General features: G+C 36.1%; 1 protein-coding gene across 7 annotated transcripts in view; it reads right to left on the reverse strand.

Moving 5' to 3' along the window:
* The window catches only part of LOC126964456 (ubiquitin carboxyl-terminal hydrolase 2-like), a 43,956-nt gene that overhangs the window by 17,373 nt on the left and 4,173 nt on the right, over positions 1-22,410 (reverse strand). For 5 of the 7 annotated variants that reach the window (XM_050807561.1, XM_050807565.1, XM_050807564.1 and 2 more), the window contains exons 2-7: positions 18,833-19,502; positions 17,466-18,491; positions 4,556-4,655; positions 3,362-3,520; positions 1,293-1,423; positions 55-152 (exon numbers count right to left, since the gene is read on the reverse strand). In XM_050807561.1, coding sequence (XP_050663518.1) covers positions 55-152; positions 1,293-1,423; positions 3,362-3,520; positions 4,556-4,655; positions 17,466-18,491; positions 18,833-19,429 — 2,111 coding nt within the window. In that variant the 5' untranslated portion in view covers positions 19,430-19,502. Of the gene's footprint in view, positions 1-54; positions 153-1,292; positions 1,424-3,361; positions 3,521-4,555; positions 4,656-7,655; positions 7,727-8,520; positions 8,745-17,465; positions 18,492-18,832; positions 19,503-22,410 lie in introns of those variants that run through there. The other 2 variants (XM_050807568.1, XM_050807566.1) reach the window with 2 other exon arrangements.

Here is a 22,410-nt window from a genome sequence, read left to right on the forward strand (position 1 = left end):
TGGTCACTTAGTTTAACGATTTAAACCTGTATAACCTGATGTGTATAGGCTCACCTGAGGTTGTCATCGATTTCGGTGAGGATGGGTTTGGGTCTGGTTGTCACCCGGTTGACATCTTCGTGAAGACCCTCCAGCAGGTATCGGAGGAACTCCTGAAACGATCGTAACCAAAATTGATTTAAAAAAAACTTCATTTTATCTAAAAACTAAAAATAAAACAGTGATGATTTTCACAGCTATAATTATTTATACTATTCATTTACAACCACTTCGGAAAGGTTGAACTTTAATGAGAAGAAGTGGCTTAAAAGTCATAGAGTCTTCAGCATTTTAAGCATGAAAAGAAGTGAACTCCCTGTTACGTTTTTTTTACTGCGACAATATCCGAAGTCCATTAAGGGCCGTTCCCAATATTCAGTCTATCTCTTACTTGAGATAAAAATCGTAACTATCGTTGACTCACCTTATTCGTACACGCTGTCTGTCAATGGGGCGACGTATAGCTTACCAGCGATAGAAGTTTGTATGGAAATTTCAATTCACGCGTCCCAATATAAGGCGATAAGTATGACTTATCGGGTATATTGGGACAGCTTCATATTACTGACACCTAATTACTGATAGTAGAAGGTAGTAATTTATCTCTATCTGTAGATAGTATATTGGGAACGGCCGTTAGTGCAATGTCAGTGCCTTCGACTGTGATTGTTGTTATGTTGTGTTTTGGGAATATGTTATTACAAAAGATAAGTTTATAAAACTCGAGCAAATGAACGTGGCAGTCTGTTTAAAACAGGAGGTGGACCTTTTTCTGTACCTCCACAGAGAGGGATGGAAGCTTTCTCACTTTAGTTGAGGACGTATCTACCATATTGCCTTATCATATAGAAAATGAATGCACTATCAATAACTTTTAAAACTGAAATGTATTTATTATAACTAATTACTGATTAATTATTTAAATTAAATTATATTCACGTTTATCTCAATCAATATTTACAGGTCAAAACCATTCCTTAACCATTTAAGTATAGGTTCGACGATACTTAAAGTTATGTATTCCTTAAAAGACTGTGGAGTATGGCCGGTATGACCCTTAAGTAGCCACAAAATAAATTGGCCGACTTGGTATTACATGGATCTCACAACTTTTAACGGTAGAAGAACTGAGTTGCGAGACTTGGCTATTTTTACAAGTTATGTTTTTGATGGCTACGTCGCTTAGCATCAGGTTATCATCAGACCAGATTTGTTTCATATATAATTGGGCACTGAACCCGCACTCCACTAACCTGTGCGTCCTGCTGACTGTAGCCCATAAACCTGGGCGCGAAACGCTGAACCTGCGACTTTAGCGTCGTTGTATTCACCACAGAGTCCTTTTCACCACTGCGCCATAGCTCCTTGAGAACACTCGCGAACGCTAAAACACAACACATTCATCAAAGATAATAGTAAAAAATAGCTTTAATACAAAAACCAAATTAAAAAGTTCAACATAAGTTTCAATTGGGAATAGTGAGATTAACAAATACAATGGAATCTTATAAATCATATAAATTTACGCAAATTCTTATACGGTCAAAAAAATCAATAATAATATATTAATTTACACTATTTAAAATAAATATTTGGACTCCAAGTACATGTCAACTTGACGTTTCTCTTTTTTTCATTACCAAAGTGTCGCACAAACCTTGTATGATCAGTATAACTTAGATATTTTCGCTTCCTCGAACTTTAAGAAAATTATTCTCGAATGAGATATCATTAATAATATTGTCTTACTCGCGTAAGGCATTGACTATTGGACGTTTGAGTATGTCTGTTGCATCATTTTGCATATTATATTGTAATTGAAATGATTTGTAAATCGATGCAAATGTAAATCTTGATATAGAGTGGCAATGAGTTTCTTGCTACTTCTTCTCATTAGCTCAACCCTTTACGAAGTAGCGGTACATTCAATAAGAAAAATATTTTTTTGACATTCATAAGTGTCATTTCCGTGAATAAAGTGATTTTAATTTGATTTATTACCCAAACAGGTTTTTAAATCTGTGCTTTCTAATTTTGCTACTATTTTATGTATGCAATAAAAACAAAAGTCAGTGTGTTGTTATCTTAATTAAGTATGATCTTACGACCTGTATAGCCGAGGGGTGAGCGATCCTACCTACTAAGCTAGAGGTCCCGGGTTCGAATCCCGGTAGATGCAAGCATTTATATGATGAATATGGATGTTTGTTTCCGAGTCATGGATGTTTAAATGTATTTATGTATGTTTATATGAATTAATGTATGTTTAAGTAAGTATATTGTATTAAATATATCATTGTCTTGTACCTATAACACAGGCTATATATGCTTAACTTGGGGCAAGATAATTTGTGTAAAAAGTGTGTCAATATTATTATTATAAGTAAAATTCCGTGCATGCTGTGATTTTCTGTAAGTGATAAGACACTTAGCATTAATTTAATTACATTGTATTTTTTTGTTGTATTAGTGTACTTGTTGAAATCCTAATAAATAAATAAAACATTAACATAAATTGGGCTAGTGTCCTCCGGAAAGCAATTAATGCCTGTATTGAAAGACACCACTCTTTCTCCATTTCAATTCTTAATATAGCTATATTAACGAATTAACTAAAAAGGTAGCCGAAAATAATTTTTGTTTACATTAATACTAATTCAATTTATTGGTTTAAAATAAATGTATTTGGTTGTGGTGTGTGAGTACTCACGTGCATTCAACGTGAGTATGTGTGTGTCTGCAAATTATACATCTCACACTGACGAATTGATTTTTTTATAGAACAGATGGGAAGACATACGAACGTACGAATAATAAACTATATATATATAAAATTGAATTGCTGTTCGTTAGTCACGCTAAAACTCGAGAACGGCTGGAGCGATTTCACAAATTTAGGTCTTGAATTATTTGTAAAAGTCCAGAGACGTTATTCTATTTATTATATACAGAACAACGTCTATCAGGTCAGCTAGTAATAAATAAATTTAAATGAACATAATAAACTTATTGTAAACATACAATAAGACAAAAGGGCTCAGCTTATGCGTATTGCTGCTGATATTTTATTAATATTAAAGGTATAAGATATGCATAAGAGGTGTATTACATAAAATCTCTATTAAGTTATTTTATACTTTTTAGTTTTTGAAGTCGCTTATTTTAATGGTAGTTTTATTTTTATTTTTCTTTAACTGGATATTCGTCCGAGCGTGCTGCTTACGGTACCGTTCTAAGCGTCTCTCCAGAGATGACGTCACAACATGGCGGCCGCGCGCATTAGCGAATTGCGGTCGTAACATGCCTTTGCAAATATGCTCACCTTTCATGAGTGCGCCCTTCATACACGACAGCGACGTGTTAATCTCGGTGGTGTACTTGTCCTGCGTCACGTACTCCAGAAGAGGCCGCGTGTTCGAGAGACACTGCACCACGCTGTTCATAAAGCACGTGTTGCCAATGTTGCGTAGACCGTTGAGACCTGACAAACAGAATTACTATTTAGAGAAACTGAATACACTAACGTCACTAAAAAAACATTTATACTAATATGTGGTAACAATTAGTACATATATGCCGAGTCTTTATGTGCTTCTCTACATTCGACGAGCAGGACGTTCGGCTGATGGTAATTGATACGCCTAGCCCATTACGATGTAGTGCCGCTCAAGATTCTTGAAACACCCAAAAATTCTGAGCGACTCTACATTTACGCTCGTCACCTTGAGACATAAGCTGTTTAGTCTCATTTGCCGAGTAAGATGGCCAACGTTGTCACAAGCCACAGAAGTTGACAACACCTAACGTAGCTAGTTTCTGATAGATATGCGGCATTTGTTGCCCTGGAGATGGTTCACTCGTAATGGTAGAAGTGACAAGACAAAAAAGATGGTCATTTGATTGGAAGTGAAAACTAAAAATTCTGAAAAAGCACTACGGCGATTTTGCAACCGAAACACATAGTGCTTGGACACACGATGGCGCTGTGGTACTTCACATGTAGTCAACTTCTTGTGCATAGGATTTTACACAGTAATTCTATGGGTTTTGGCCACTTGTCTCTTCGGAGACTGCAACTCTTTTTCTGATCTATTATATCCCTAGCGCATTCGATCTGCGCATCTTCTCCATACAGACCCCTTCCATGAAGCTCATTGGTCCTTCGAGCGGGTTTCGATAAATTCTTCTAGGAATTCAGGCCCTCCCTGTTTCAATCTTCAATTGGTGTCTTCAATTCTTCAATCTTCAATACTTGACAATATAAGTTACAAAAAAATACAAACTTTTGAAGTTTGTTCTTAAAATTCTCTTAAAAAAGGTAACTTAAAGATATAAAAATAGGACATTAAATACTTATATTTTGATATACGAAATATTTTGGTAGTCATTAGTAATAACCACCAATTTTAAATGGGAATAATTCGGCGCTTACTCTTTTTAACGATAAAAAATTATTTAAATCGACTTGAAAACCTTCACCTATGTTAAAAGTCGGCTTAAAATACCGTATACATACCGCTGGTGGTTGAAGAATGCCTGTCGTTCTGTTCGGATGGTTCACGTCTCTCGCTACTCCGCCTCAAGCCGCTGGGTCCACTCTTTCCACCAGCCAACTCCTACCATCGTTAAAAAACTCCGATCAGAGGAATACTCCTTCAAAATACTATAGTTTTATTGTACAAAAACTCAGTAATAGGTGAAGAATGTTACGTAATAGGTAAGAGAGAAACCCAATGCCACACAAGAAAGAAGATATACATAACTCACCGAAACTCCTAGCCAATGGAGGGTAGTCTTATATATTATATAAAAATAAATAAAAACATGGCGGAAATACACACATCAGCAAAGATCTGATCCCCGTCGCCATTTGCATAGCGAGCGTTGCTTCATAGGGCGGTTTTCAAGAAACTTTCTTAGATCGGATAAATGGCCCACTTTGATAATGATTTTTAAACATTTTACAAGTACGTTGTATAGCGATGTAATGCCGACTTGATATTTTTTTATTATTATGCTAACGATCGCCACATCCACGTACTTACGTACGTACTATTTTTTAAATTTTCGTTTTATTTTCCAAAAAATTTAAACCTTATTAATACTTTCTCGATGCGGGTAATACCCTACTCCAAAACTAACAAGTATTTGCAGTAACACAAGATAATTGCCTATATTTTTATAATTGAAAATAGACATCATACATCGTCACATAAGTGGTGTAGTAATTTATTATTATATTGCAAAACATATTATATCTGTAAAAAGTCGGTTCAAATTGGTACAGACTAGTAAACTTATACTAAAACATTAAAACAAGTACAACACTATATTAACAATAAGAACGCAAGGGACTGCCCAGGGTTAATTTGTAGGGCAACTACTATTGTTATTCTTTTATAGAGTAGGAGAAAAAAATGCTCATTTGTCTTACTACGTTTACCTTCGTCCGTCTATAACAGAGGAAAAAAAATGAGCGTTACCAGTCTTGTAAGTGTGAGTACACACGTTTTTGAAGGATATTCATGTCATAATGTATACGGTTGCGGAGAAATATCACACACCCAGATAGTGAGCATGATATCTGAGATTATGGCGTGTGGTGTGATCGTGGAATTCAGCAGAAGGGATCTGGTCATACAGCCCTTCGGAATACTCCTCACGTAAGATATGGTAAACGATTAAGCAATTTACTCTGCGTTGATCGCTTGCAGAGCTGCACGATTACATTGTTACTATACATTTGACAAATCTAAATAAAGCAGTCAATCAATAAAAATACTAAGGTGATAAGCAAACTACTTCTGCAGTTTGGTCGGGCAGCAGGAATAATTACGGCATAAACAGGCACTACTTCTTGATGTCGCGTTCAATTAATGTACTTGTCACGACTCAGGAGTACCCATTATGCAATATTAGTGTACTAAGATAAAGGACCCAAATTATTATTGCTGCACGACCACATCTCAGCATGCAAACATTTTAATAAAAATTAAATAATGAAACTATCAAAATAGGTTTAATCACGACAATGGCACCTTTCCATATTCTGTTTTTTATAAAATCATTAAAATGTAAAGTGTAGAAACAGATAGTTAGAAAAATTGATATCTCCATGAGGTTAAAAACGAAATCAACGAAATAGACAAACCAAGCGAAAAGACACACAAAGTCCCTTCATCCAAACATTTGATTGTAGCTTGAAGCCTGTTTATTAAATCCTATTAAGAGAATTCAGGGGCGCTTTTAAGTTTTTGAGGGCTTATAGGACTGCAGCTAAACGTCCCATGGATGCAAACAGCCCAAACAACCATTGCAGTTGTTCAATATAAACATTTATTTTTCTTTTGCTAAAGTTATTTTTCTTCTTTATGCGTTTATTGTTCATTTTTATCCTACCTGGTACACATACCGAAAACACGTTTTGCCTTAATTAGATGATGAAATAGACAGGCCACTTAGTATTAGCCCAAGGCCCCAGATATCAATGGTCTGCACCTGAGACAAATCTCTGGTTGGTACTGAAAGAATTCTAGAAGGGCGATCTCAACTGATCCTTCAATCGGTGTTTAATATGTTAAATATGTATATTATTTAAGAGTGTACCGCTTTTAGTACACCTATTAGTAAAGAAAACCTATATATATAAACAAATACAAATTAACGAATGAGCATTTGATTTTATTGACAGTTTTCAGTAATAATAAGTACGCACAGGAGATAATAAAATCTAGGTATTGACCGATGAGCCATTCGTTCTCATGATTCATAAATGTGCTTCCACACTAGACGAGCTGAGCCGAGCACGAATTCGTCTAGTCTGAACGTGTTTTACGAGCCTCGATCAGGTAAGACGCGAATATTTAATTGGCTCAACAACACACAGGTTTTTGCGCTGCGCTTGCAATATTTATATTGCATAACTGACAAACGCGACCATCGCTCAAGCATCTTGAAAGTCTAAACTGACGGAAGTTGTAGATACCCATAGTCTTGCCCGTTTAACTTTTGCCTTTTTACTGACTATAAATATCTCTTAATTATCAGCCGAAATAGCCGAATTGCCAATGCGTGCAACTAGGCGCGAGCACAAAACTATTTTAAAGGACATTGTGGATTATTGTAGGTCCACAGCCCACACTTGCCTCCAAGCGAAACTTGAACCTGCGCCGCTCGTGCTCAACTCTTCTAGTGTAGACGCACCTTTAGGAATTTAGTCATATTTGTTCTTATTCATGTCAATTCTGCGACATATTTAAAGAATAATTGACACAATCAAAACTGTTTCCATTGTTTCTACTTTGGAGTACGGCCGAATACCATTTGTGAACTATTATAATAAACTTGGCGAGAGAACAATTCTCGTTAGCAAAAAGCATTTTACAATAATTGCTAGTATTGCACTCCAAAATTTTGTTTTGTATTCAGATATTTCTTGGCTCATAAGCCAAACTTATTTGCCAAAATTTCATTAAGATTTCAGTTCAGTCTTTTAAACAAATAGTAGTCCTGAAAAAACTCCGAAGTATGTTCTATGGCGAACGAGAATAAACTAACGCGTGTGCCACTGAGTGTACAAGTTTCAAGCTACATTCAAGATGTTCCCATATTTTTACCATCCGGGAGCAGTTCATCGGGATATTGCCGCCGCGTCGTTTCTCCGGCAAAAGCGCGCCATTCGCGCAATCTAGTAGATGGCATAACATTTAAAGAATTACTGTCCATTTCATTTGGATCAAACATTAAAATCATTATGGATTTCCGGCAAAGAAAGAAATCAAATAATGGATCTAAAATCATGACAAATATTTTGACTTGTTGATAGCTTCGTAGACCTAAATCCGTTTATGCATATCAATTTTCAAAGGGTTTTTTAATAATTAAAAAAAAAACCTTCTAGGAGGCTTTCTCAATGTACTATTTCTCATTATAGCTCACAATACACTAATATCATTTACTGATACATCAAGACCTATTCTATTACTATTAAAATTTCGTAGCCATAAAAAGCATTTTGGATCAGTATCGAAATATGTAACTAATTACCCTATCTTTATGGATTACTTTGGAGTAGCTTGAAATTTTTAATACGAAAAAACCATCATTAACCCAACTTTTTCTGTTATTTAGTTGATGCAACAATTTTTCACTGCTGTAGCTGTAGTGAGCATTTTTAGATATCTATTAGCGTTAATAATATCAGACCTCTTCTTTATATCTAGAGATCTTGGGCAGACCTACTTTGGCTCATTTTCTAATAGTGCAGCTTCTGCAGATTTCATATTTGAATTCTGTCTTTTGAGTTCTTTTTTGATTCTTATTCTTTGGTTGTTCAAATTATCAGACTTTAAATTGCTGATCCAAAATACTCTATTTTAAAGTTTATATTTTAAAAAAGGATCAGTCAACTGATTTTATGTTCTACACCACTTTTGTCTTTGGAATACTCGGTACTACATTAAATTCACGTTGACTAAGTACCTGATAATGTAGCCCATATGTAGGGACTACTTTGGGTTGTATTGTGCAAGGGCGTGGCTTGTAGCAGCGACGGCAGCCACACCTCATTGCGTAGCGCAGACAGTATCCCAGTAGTCACGCATGCTAGTATCACCAATTCCAAATACCAGAGCATACGAATACCGTCCTTCTTACTTGGGTTGAATAGTAGCTAACGTCAATTTTCGTTTGGCTACTACTGATGCCTTTCACTTCACTAACACTTTTTTTAACTAATGTTTCACTAACACTTGGATAGAAAATTTATATAAAAACAATTTGGCCAACCGTTTTTCGGTCTTGTTTTGTTATTGTTATTTTAATATTAGAAATAGTACATAAAAATATTTGTTTTGAAACTCCTAATTTATTATTAACATTTAAAACAGTTTGGAATTACAAATGTAAGACTTTCATTTTCACATCTTAACGACAAAACATTAAGGAACAGTTTCCACAGACTTAAAAAAACCTTAAAGTTCCTCAAACTTTTCAGCAAGGCTAAGAAATCTCACAGAAAAATTGTTACATCACGAGATTAACAACGTAATCATATCCCTCGCGTGGATACACCATATCAGATAAAACACAACCTCGACGAAACTATGTCATTAACACCTTGAGTCAACTAATCCAAAAATGTCCTTTAACCACAACAAATAAGGCTCAACTTCCGATCACCTGATAAAATTATCAAGGCCAATTTGAAAACAAAATAGACCACTAAGTTCGCACAGAATTGTTAAATTGCGTGATCATCTACCTATTATTTGGCCAGGTTGAAGAGGAAAGCTAGGTGATTCCCGCGGAGAAGATCATGCCGCGGCTACGTGACGTCATGAGGTAGCCATGTCGAAGTCGCGCGGATAACTGAGCAATCTATTACAGATGCACGGCCAAAAATCTTTGCCAAATTTCACAATCAGCACTGGGATGGCATTGATACTATCCGTTATGAATTGCGCCGATAAAGAATAGGATTACGAATATCCGTATGAATGTGTACATATTTTGTCTCGCGTAGATAAATCAGCGCGGGAAAAAGTAGCTATTATTATTCGGATTTCTACGTGTAATATCACGAACACCTTAGAAGTTGCTCAGATCTTGCACTCTTCATATTAATTAATGATGAATACGATAACGCCTTTCCCATGATTCTGACATAATCTCTGGTTTTTTCTACTGGCTGCAACCCTTATATACAAGATCTCTTATTTCCAATCCTCTTTACCTGGTTCCATTTAAAGAAACCCGCGATAATACTTAGTCGGGCCATAAATACTGTCACAATTAAAATTAACAAAATATTACATTTTAATTTGGAATCTGTCATTTTTATATGAGTGTTCATTGGTTTTCTCAATTTGGCGCCAATACATCCTTCAATATTTTGTGATATTAAAATGGAGTGGGATGATAAAGACAACCGAATCGCTGTGATTGCATTACAGAAAGTAGGTATGGAGCCAAATGCAATAATTAAAACTCTCCAAACGCTTGGTATTAGAAAATGTTTGTGTACCGGGCTATGAGACCTTTTTTATGAAAATACGGGACGAGACGAGCAGGACACTCAGCTGATGGTAATTGATACGCCCTGCCCATTACAATGCAGTGCCACTCAGGATTCTTGAAAAGCCCAAAAATTCTGAGCGGCACTACAATTGCGCTCGTCACCTTGAGACATAAGATGTTAAGTCTCGTTTGCACAGTATTTTCATTAGCTACGGCGCCGTTCAGACCGAAATACAGTAATGTTTACACATTACTGCTTCACGGCACAAATAGGCGCCGTTATGGTACCAATAATCTAGCCGGCATCCTGTGCAAAGGAGTCTCCCACTGGTAAAACCTACTCTGTTTCTGACAGAAAAAGAACTGGCCGTTCACGTATTGTTCGTACGAAAAAAGAGGTCATAACAGTAAGGGAAAGAATTCGAAGAAATCCTGTCCGAAAGCAAAAGATTACATCTAGGGAGATGAAGATAGCACCTAGTACCATGTCGCGTATTTTAAAAGTTGACTCAGGACTTGCAGCTTTATAAGAGACTGGTGATTTCTAACTGATAATTTAAAAAAGAATAGGCTGGTAAAATCGAAACAACTACTGAAGTGGTACGCAAAGGGAAACAGAAAAATATTCTTTAGGGATGAGAAAATTTTACAATTGAGCTACATTGTAACAAACAAAATGAATATTTATGCTTAAAGCTCTAAAGAAGCGTCCCAATTAGTCGACAGAGTGCAACGTGGGCACTATCCGACTTCAGTGAGGGCTTGGTGGGGTATTAGCTATGAAGGAGAGACTGAGCCATACTTTTGTGAAAAAGGTATCATAAGATCGGCACAAGTGTATCATGATACTATTATTGAGAATGTATTGAAGCCCCTTAAGAACACCATGTTCAATAACCAAGAATGGTCCTTCCAGCAAGACTCGGCGCCGGGTCATAAATCTCGGTCTACGCAGTCTTGGTTGGAAAAGAATGTTTCGGACTTCATCAGAGCTGAAGACTAGCCGTGGTCTAATTCCGATCTTAATCCGCTGGATTATGATTTATGGTCAGTTTTAGAGAGCACGGCTTGCTCTAAGCGCCACGATAAGTTGGAGTCCCTAAACAATCCGTACTCAGTGAAGAATCTTCTCATGGAAAGAGTGCGTGCTTCTATTGATAACTGGCCTCAACGTTTAAAGGACAGGTATTGCAGCCAATGGAGACCACTAAGATTAAATCGATCGAATAAGATTTTTATATTTTAAATTGTTTATATATTTATGTATAAACTATATAAAATATTTATGTAAAAGTAATAAATGTTATCCGCATATTATTTTTTTCTTAGTTTCAGTATTTATGGCAAGACTATGTATGTAACCCGGATTGATTGGTAAATTACTGTGCCTAATAATAACCTTAAAATGTTTTATATAAAAGAAAGGCTATCGTCGACTGTGCAATTACTAATTCTGAATTTCTTCGGCCACATCTGCAGAAATGAAGGATCGATTGAGTTGTTGGTAGTGCAGGGCCAGGTGGAGGGTAAAAGAGCGTTTCATATTCACCTAGACAACTTGTTAGAGTGCTCCCGCAATGCTATAAGCCGCCAAAAGTGGAGGAACATCGCGCGGGAGGTAGTGCGACCCAAAAAATAATAGACCAACGACTAATGTCGGATCATCTTAGCGGCCACAACCACTCTGACAAGATTGACCGACTGAGGAGAAGAATAACCTCACAGAAAGGGAAAAACATTGCAGGGTATTAGTACAGTTCCGGTAGCTACAACATGGCTACCTAATCAGATGAAAATGGGACAAAATTATAACCTGTACCTTAAACAAGCGCCTTTGGTGTAACTGGCAGGCCTTTAAGCAGAGGATGTGTGTGGGTTGGAGAAATATATCAGCACGTGCTTTCTGTTAAGTAATATTCAAATCCTTATATTCTATAAATTTCCTGGGACTGGTTCCGAAAACTCGATGGGCATAGGCATTTTGTGGGGTACAAAGTGTGTGTTAATTACCGGCTGCAGTATTCTAAGTTACTTTCTTTTAAGGCGTCACACGAACCGATACGACTAAGAGCATACTGCCACCTTAAAGGCCGGCAACGAATCTCTTGACATCGTGAACCTCTTTCCCATTTGCCCCTCTTATAGAAAAATTTAATAAGATTATTGATAGATATTCCCGCCCTCGCTCCGACTAGATAGCGCCGGCGAATTCGTTAAGTGCCAATACTAAGCCGAATTCTGCGTAATGCGTACCCGAGCCAGTCTCGTTGCAAGTATTCTACAAGGTGGGCGTATTGAGTGTTATTTTTATATTAAATTTTGTGATAATCCGAAGTAAAAATAAAAAAACTGGCCCAAGCGGAGGGAAACTGTGTAAAAAATACTACGCACGTTATATCTACGCATTACAATATTATGTTTATGAATTCACGGACTAGTTGTTATCAGGTAGCGCGCAGGGACCTATTAATAATCTAAGGTAGATATTTACCGAGAGAACACAATAGTTGGCCCACTATTTATATTATATGTTTATTACACATAATATGACAATATAACGTTTAAGACTCAAAACAACACTATTAAATTAAATCCGCCTACGGCTATCGAAGTTTTATGTATTGTGTTCAAACTCAATATTGAAGTAGGACAATAGGACATATAAAACAGACTCCGTATGAGTTTCAAAATACCAACCCTTTGCCAACGAAATTATAAAAATAGCTATGGAATTATGACATACAAAATCGTAAACCACCTTACACTGATCAAACACTTAATAAATGCACTCCGAAATTAATTTAAAAACATTTATAAAACACAAATTACATCGAAAAATTTGACAGCACTTTGACGTTACGCTTTTCAAACGTTTTCAGCCAGTGCTGTGGAAAATTCGCGCCAAAAGAGTACGTATAATATTAATAGAGAATAGATTTAAATATCGAAATCAAAATTCAATGAACAGTTATAATTATGTAACAATTTATCACGGTAATATTAAACTAACGACAAAAAAACACAATAAGTCACAAATTTATTTTCGTTGCGTTCTTTTTTCAAGATGGCCGCAGACAAATGTCAAATAATTCGCACGTGGTCGGCTCGGCGCTTATTTCTGGACGTTACATTTAGTGCGTATAAATATAGAACTGTGTGTATCGGTGGGATAAGTGGAGAATTAGTTAATGACGAATCATTATGACGATAAATGTATGTAGGTAGCACTTACATCTTTCTACTGCATTCGATACGTGCGGAGGCAATTTTTCGGGTTAATTATGGCAACAGGTTTTCATCACCGAATATCAAAATCTTACGCGTTATCTGTTACTTCTGCTCAGACTACATAGGGACAGAATGCTCCAATTTTACTACCTATAGTTGTGACAGATGTTCCTATATGCAGGCGATGAGTGGACACAGAAGTAACGCCACAACTCTTGTTTAAGCCCAAGACCGGGGCATAGGTCACGATCGCGTGCATAGTCAAAAAATTTTCGTAAGCATTAGAATGCTCTGCAAAAAATGTGGTCCGATTAAATTGTCGTCAATTATTATTATGAAATCCATCCACAAGGAAATAGGCGAAAATTTTTTCACAAATGAAATTTTTTACCTTCTCGAAGACGTGCCTTTGGCTAAAAGGCAAAACATGATATGAATGCGCAGGACATTTTAGTGTTAGGCGATGGCTTAATTTCCATTTTCCTAATCATTGGATAGGGCGAGGAGGACTTATTATTGCGTGGCCTGGGAAGACTCTAGATTTAACGCCCGTTCATTTCTATGTCTGGTATCACATGAAATCCCTAATTTACGACGTCTCGCCTGAGTTATCCGCGGAAAAACTTGAAACACAAATTATAAACGCAGCAAAAGCGAGGTGGAATAATCACTTCGAGCAAGAACTTAATGGGCAAAATAATAAGGCAAAATTACAAAATATCTCAATTAATTATTAATTGTTTTTACCAACTACTAAACTATAACTGGTTCTGAACTGTATTTACATTAATTGTATTATATTGTGTTTTATTTACATTGGGCATTGTTTTTAATTAATTTTATGAAATTTTTAAAGAACGTCTTTAAGTTTAGTTCAGATAAGAATTACCGATGGGTTGCATTTGTGATTTTTTTTTCAGTTTCTTTAAAATAACTTCCAAGTTGTTATGCATTGTAGGAGAGCTAAGAAAACGGTCATGATTTAAAATAATCTACAAGACAAGATTCATAACGTTGTTTTTTTGTTTTTCAGGCATTTTGTTTTTTGAAAGTGATCGCAAGTGTAAGACGTAGCTTGTCACGCACACTAAAGTAATATAAAAAAGAAAGGTATAAACCTGGCCTATTTTCATCGGTTGTCTAACAGCAAGACTATATACCTAGAAGTATAAATTATCTAAGATTACCAGCCACGTGGCTCATATGCACGATGGCTGTCTTTCACCGGGATCTGTAAACCACTGTGTTAGTGTGCGTGCATTGCTTAAAATAGAAGTTAACTGTCAACCTCAATTTTCTTTGACGTTTTCAAAGCTGTCACAGTCTATTTAGACGTATAAATGATCCAAGATTATAACTTTGAGTATCGATTTTAAAACTGAAGCCGAAACGGTAGTCCGCAATTCACGGCGAATATACTCCTGAGTGTTGCTACGATGACAGGCAAGATTTCTTCACACATAAGAGTCGTACATATAATAATATATTGTAGACGGCGCATATATAAATACTCGGCCTGATTCCAAATGCCAACGAACTCGAATTCTTTGTAGAACAATATGCGGGTACTTGCGTATTTCGTTAAACAAATAAAATTGTTCATAGATTCTTATACATATGTGATCGCTAAAATATTATATTAAAACTAAAACGACGTGGCACATTTTATTCTTATTACAAATTATTGGGCAAATGAGACTTGACATCTATGTCTCAAGGTGACGAGGGCAGTTGTAGTGCCGCTCAGATTTTTTGTGTTTTTCAATAATCTTGAGAGAAATCCGATCCGTACCCGTGAAAACACGGTCCGAAGTAGTCGTAGAACTATTTCTAACGGTTGACGGAAAGAAATCGAATGACGGAAGCTGGATCTAGTGCGTAAACTACCATAGAAATAGTACTACGGCTACTTCGGACCGTGTTTTCACGGATAAGGACTCTGGTCGGACTTAGTACGAAAGCGCTTTCATAATGGGGTCCTCATATAAACAAATTGTCGGACAGGCAAAGCTCTGCTCTTATGCGATTAAGAAAATAATACACTTATGTGGTGTAGATACTACATGATTAGTCTATTTTAGTTATTTTCATAGCATAATGACCTATGACATCTTGCTGTGGGGTCATGCCGCAGATGTCAGGATATTTTCGTCCTCCAGAAGCAGAAATATTTTTTTTTCTGAAAGGTTACGGTCCTGATTTAAGAATATTATGAAATTTTGACTATTACATTAAAATATATTGACAAACTGAAATAAATTGGTAAAAAATATTCGCATAAGACATCTAGTGTCGCTAAGCGGAGCGGTGTTGTGACGTCAATACACTAAACTCACTCATATTGGTGAGAGCAGGCTATGAGCTGCGCACGATGTTATAACATCACGCCGATGTTTTCGCGTATGAAATTATCGTAACCTTAAAGATTATAAGCTCAATTCTATTGAAACAAAATCTAGAGTATTGCTAGTCATGTGTACGCTCAAGCGATTTGATGGATTTAAGTGATATTTTCCACTGTAAATCCTGTCAAAAAAAACTGAGTTTAAAAAAACCGACTTCAAAAACTGAAAATTTTATTTATTACACCTAAACGCAGTTTTTTTTTTTATTTTTTACTTTTTAGTGTCAGTTATATTATAATACTAGCTGACCCCGCAAACGTTGTTTTGCCATATAAAGTATAATTCACGCGATAGTTTTATAAGTAATAAAATATTGCCTATATAAATATTGTACATCATTTTGTTCTATTGTCAATAGTTTATGCAGCACACGCAAAAATAGGTTTTCGATTTTACACCTTGTGTTACAAAATAGCAATTTTATTACGGATCCCTAATTTTGAAAAACATAGCCTATAGCCTTCCTCGATAAATGGACTACCCAACACTGAAAGAATCATTCAAATCGGACCAGTAGTACCAGAGATTAGCGCGTTCAAACAAACAAACACTGCAGCTTTATAATATTTATTATAATATATAATCAACCTGAATGAAAACTCCTAAAAAAGCCGTACACGAAAAACAATTATATCATCGAGGTAAACAAAAATTTTCATAAAAAATGTTCATAAGCTACTGGACCAAACTATGTAATTTTTATGGGACCAAATGGCATCTATTCTGCATCGAACTAAAGAAAAATTACGTAAATCGGATCATAAACCTCAGTCCTTTTTGAAGTCGGTTAAAAACATGCAAGCTTATGCATCCATAACATTGATTAAGATAGGCAGTATCATATTTCTCTTTCAATTCTCACTGTTATTAATTACAGAGTAATCCCACGAAAACCCACGTAATGGGACGTTCGTAATCTAGCGCCAAAATATAAATTAGGTACTCTTACAGAGTTTCGGTAAAATATGATCGTTCGTTGCCCAAAACTAGATATTTAAATTCAATTAGAGAGGCGTAACATATTTTTTTTTAAACATCTTCTTTATTATTCATAATGACTTAGCGGAGATTTAAAACATCGCTAATATACACTTGTTAAAAAATGGTATTTATAATCGCATATTAGAGCTAAAACGCTCATTATCTCTTCGATAAAGCTGACATGACTTATAGTAGCTAGGAGCCTTCTATAAACCTATTTTAAGCACTCGAACGCAAAAAAACATGGCCGACATCGATCAGCTGTTCGTTAAATAATGTGATAAATAGCTTCCCGCTCAAAGTTGTTGGATATCAGTCATAGATTGACAACCGACAGACTTCAAAACTTTGATTTTTGAAGTTTGAAATTATTTTAACATCGACTTTTGACAACTGACACACCATTGACATTGAAAACATGTATGTTTCTATTGACAGTTCCTCATTGAATAAGTTAAAATCATGTTTTTTGTACGAAATGGCAACATTGCGTACTATAGAGACGTATTAGTTATGGGACATTTATCTAACGAATATGAATAAGGAATTATATCGCACGTTCGAAAGGCTTAAAACACGTTTTAACTAATGTAGCTTTATACCTTCGAAAAGCGTTTTATTATGAATAAGGCAGCTTGTGTATTATAATGTTAAGTGTTGTGTGATGAATATAGAAAGTTGCCATTATCATTCCTTAACTAATATCTACAGTTAATAAGGCACTGTTCTTAAAAAAATATCTAAAAATTAATCTTAAGAACAGCCCCTTTAAGTGCAAATGCAATGAAAACTTACCGCTTTAATGTCATCATAGTCTTTCGTATCCAAGATTCTCCTTCGTGTCACAGTCGTTTCAGAACTTGAATCATCTGTTGGCTCACTGATTGTACTTTCAGTACTTGTTTCCATAGACTTCACACCATCATCTTTCGGTTCATCACTCTTTTCTGTTCTCTTCTTCAAATAATTCTCGTGCTCGAACGTCTTGTTTTCAAAACCGGTTTCACTTGGAGATTCTATTTCTTCTAAAGCTAAACGATCTTCATCCGAATCTATATGTTTGAGATTAACTTTTACTTTTGTATCTTTATCTTCATTAACTTTAGTCGAAGTGCCACTAGCTATGGGTTGCGATATTTGAATGTACGAAGCAAAATTCGACGTATGTTTTGGCGCTTTAACTTGCTTTTCAATATCATTTTTCAAATCTTTAAGCTTTACTTCTGGACTGTTTCTCAATTTTCGTCTCTCTGTGTAGTCAACATCACCATTTTCAACGTGTATCACTGTGGACTTTTCCAGAATCTTTCCTATCGGATTATTAGGATCTAACTGATTCTTAATACTAGTTGTTAATTTATCTGACGGAAGTTTAGCCGTAAGAGACACTGTCATTGTTTTATCTACCGAAGGTTTAGCTAAGGATACCGGCTCCGATAGAGTTTTACTTAAGGTTATTTCTGAGCTCGAGCTATTTCTATTGGGCGAAGTTTCCCACCTCTGGTTCAACCCATTCTTTTCTGAAGGCAAGTGGATTGGCACCAACGTTTCTTCTTTTGGTAGTATTTTGGTATAACTAACAGTACCATTTTCACAGTCTTTCAACTGGGTGAGATATTGCTCCACGGTTTTCGAACTATTATACCTCGAATCATTAGCTGGAAGTTTCGTCACTGGAATTTTGCCATCGAAACGTTTACGTATTTCAGAAACGGTAGGCACTTCATTTCCATTTGTGTCCTTAACGCCATTCGATACAGAGTTTCTTTTTCTGAAGCTTGGAGAGGGCGAGGATTCCTTGTACCTCCTTCCTTCAGGTTTCTGGCCGTTGAGAAATTTACATTAAGCGACTCATAATGTGGTAAATAATGATTAGGGCGTCATGTAATTGTGTGTTAGTTCTAAATACCGCACATGCGTCTACGATTTTGAGCAATGTCGCTTGAAAGATATGAAATATACTTTCAGATGACATTTTTGGAAGCTGTTCTCTGAATTACTTTAGTGCGATGTTAAGACATGAAGAACACACAACACACGCGCACACCGTATATTTGCCTGCAGACTTAGACATAATCGACAAAAGGTAACGAATTATATTAAAGTCCATAGATAAATATACCAACAAAATGTGATTTACACTGGCTAAAATCAATAGTTACCTCTAAGATTGTAGCAGCTGAATTTCTCGGCTTTCTGATTCTCAGCTCCGGCGCTGGTGGCCTCCCAATATCATTTGAGATAGACTTAGACCTGGATATCTCTCCACAATTCTGACTTTGCTGTAGTCTTTGGGTCAATGGGACATAGTTAGCTGGTGAATATTTATTATACAACTCTGCAGTTGACATAGCCAATGCTGCAGAAGTAAGAACATTTCTTTTCGGCCTAAGATCTGAGGTTCGGCTACTCTCGCTCCTTGTAGTCGACACATCTCGGGATCTCGATTCACTTCTTTCGGAGCGATATCTTGACGACACTCCATTATCTGACTCAGTAACGCTAGGCGCTCTCGAGCTTCTAGAGTATTCTACGAGTGAAGTCTTTCTTTCCCGTTTACCGTCCACATCTGAATATCTGGAGCGGTATTCAGTGGTCCTATCTCCATATGTGGTCCGTAGCGTGGAAGTGACGTATGTTCCACTAGAAGACCGGTAGTAAGGCTTGTCTAGGGTACTTGATGAAGTCAGCGTTGAACGATAGGACCCTGTGAGGTTTGACGATGTAGGGGTGTACCTTGATGGTGATACGACAGGCATTTTGGTGGATTGTAGTGCTTCAGTTAAGTTTGTACCTAGTCGGAGGCCACTGGCTTTGCATCTTTACAACTACCTGAAAGAGAGAAACTTTAATAAGAATTCGAATGACTATTATTTTTCATGGAAAAAGTAACGTGCACATTGCACATATAAAGGCGTGATAACCAATAGCATAACGAACCGCAATACAATCCCGACCACATAATACTGTGTCTGAGAAATTTAAATAGTTTGTGAGACACATTACTTATGGCTCTAACTTAAAAACTTATTTCGTAAATTCCATTACCAATTTAAAAAAAAGCCGACAAAAATGTGTTTTTTAAAATATGGTAACTAAAAATAAAGAAATTATTATTCTTTTCAATATTTTGTTCCTACGGACAAATATCTAGCTAAATATTTGTTATGTTTTTAAAGTGATAACCTTCCCTTCAAGGATTAATACACAGATAAAATTTGAAAACAAAATTTTCTGTACAATGCGGGACTCAAACCCAAGACCTCATGCGTTCCGTGCCAGTGCTCTAGCTAACTAATAAGAATAATAAGGCTGTGTTGCACCAACTATCTTTAGCAATAGCAACCATGTTAAAGTACCGGTTAAGAAAAACATGAGTTACACCATTGGACAATTTTTAGATAACGTCAGAACTTAAATTGTTACCGTCAATCTACGCCAGTGAAATCAACCGTAGCCGACCAATCTTCGCGAGATAAAGCTATTGTTAATGTAAAATAGCGATCTGTCAAAAGTATCAAAAAAATATTCATATTGACTTGATATTTAACTTTTTAGTTTTAAACTTAAACTATGCCAAGGACGTATTCCGTCCTTCCTTCCTGGTGCAACACATTCCGCAATCTATGTTAAAGTCAGCGTTACTGTAAACGCTAAATTTGACTTAAACCTTAACTATAACAGCTTATATAATGCAACCCAGCCTTAATAATTTTCATACATACTCACAGATAAAAACCTTCTCACACCTTATTATATAGTCAATAAGATATAAAAATCTAAATATACATAATAACATATGTACTGGTAACATTGATAATAATCTTTAACATTGAATGCGCATTGTTATCATTAAACAATTACAACCGATACTGAATCCTTACAGAACAGCTGATACTGACGTCATAGACTTTAGAATAATATGACATGCAAATGTTAATAAAGGTAGAACCTTGGATGAAGTATATAACTGGATGTGACAAGCAAATGATAATACCGTGCAAACACAAGATCAAAATATACAAAAACTGTTAGGGAAAATTAAAAGGACGACAGCAATATTTTGCCTGTATCTCTAGAGTCTCCGTTTCATGATTCATGATGTATCATGATTGAGAGGCATTTGAGTGATGACATTCAAAGATCAAATCAAAATAGATTTATTTATTTATCTTAAAGAGACATTTAAGATAATGTCTTCAGGCAAGCGATTAATGCCTGTATTGGAGGTCACCGCTATTCCTACATTACAATTCCTAATAATCAGTAAATAATTGAATCAAATCAGTAGTAGTTTAATATTAACATTCCCCTTTGTTTCTAGGCCAAGCTTGTTCTACTGATAAATAATTTGTTATAGGATTGTGTGTCCCTTTCGGGTTTATACGCGTGGTATATCTAGTTGATACTTCATCCTAGCCTAGCACACAACTAAAAATAACTTTACTTAACATGTTAAAATAACTTTTTTATTCTACACTTCTACACCACGGATAGAGACTCGGTATTGGTGTGATAAATAGGCTGAAGGTGCATCATTTATTACGTACAAGCATGACGGCGGACAAGTTGTATGAAAATCAATTACTAATTCGGTTTAGGGGGCAAGAAACTTCCATGGAAAAGCCATTTGTATTTTTCATTTGTTTTCTTTGGCAGACAGAGATCATGATATTATATCAAATATCTCATAATAATTCCGGACAAAAATAACACTTCTGAATAGATCCCGATTCTGAGCGATCGTACCTGCGCTGCCGTCACCCAACCTATTGCGGCGATCTTGACTAGATCATCCGTCCATCTTTGGGGGTGTTTTCGGGGGGCCTATAAACACGGCGTCTTCTAGTACGTGGTCACCATTCGAGGACTTTACTGCCCATACGGCCACCTGTGCTGCCACTGCCAACTCAGTTTCGCAATCACTTGGCTATGTCGGTGAATTGGATACTCCTACGGATCTCCTCATTTCTGATTCGAACGATCTAAGGAACGGAAACTCCTAGAATATCCCTCTACATTGCCCTCTGAGCGACCATGCGCTTTTCAATAACGCCCATAGTTAGCTACCAAGTCTCCTCAGCTCCTATGAATATATGAAAACACTAGCTAACGCACACACAGACAAATCAATATTGGTCATACATTATCGGGCTGTCAGATCGTCAACAAAACCTTGCGTTTTACCACACTAAGCTGCTAAGTTTTACGTGAGTAAAGTGTGAGCAGTCTAAGAGACAAATTTCTCATGTTTACGCATTTGAAATTGGTCAGCGGGAACAAACCTCTCCTCCCAAACATGCAACAATTAGATATAATATGATCTTTGACAATGACCAAAACATTCCATCCATACGGAATTAACTCAACTAACAGTAGTAGCGTCTGATGAAAATACTTCGCCACGCTCGTCATGGAGTAAAAAAATACATAGAATAGATTCTACAGCTGATTACATAACAAAATATTAATAGATCGCCACAAGAAACCTTATATAGGTAGAAGTTGCTTCAAGAATATCTACGGCTTGTTATGTAACAACTATATAATGCACCATTTATATAAGTTATGGTTCTCGAGTTATAATACGGCAAGCGTGGGTTGAGAACACATAAAGCGGATCCATTGTAATAACAATCCTTAAAATTACATAGATTTGAAAGATTTTTGCATTTCATAAACTGCTTTAAATATTTAACTACCAAAAAAAAGGGACTAAATGGGCAATGAAGAATAATCG

This window comes from Leptidea sinapis, chromosome 5 (assembly GCF_905404315.1).
Source record: "Leptidea sinapis chromosome 5, ilLepSina1.1, whole genome shotgun sequence".
NCBI classification, from domain to species: Eukaryota; Metazoa; Arthropoda; class Insecta; order Lepidoptera; family Pieridae; genus Leptidea; species Leptidea sinapis.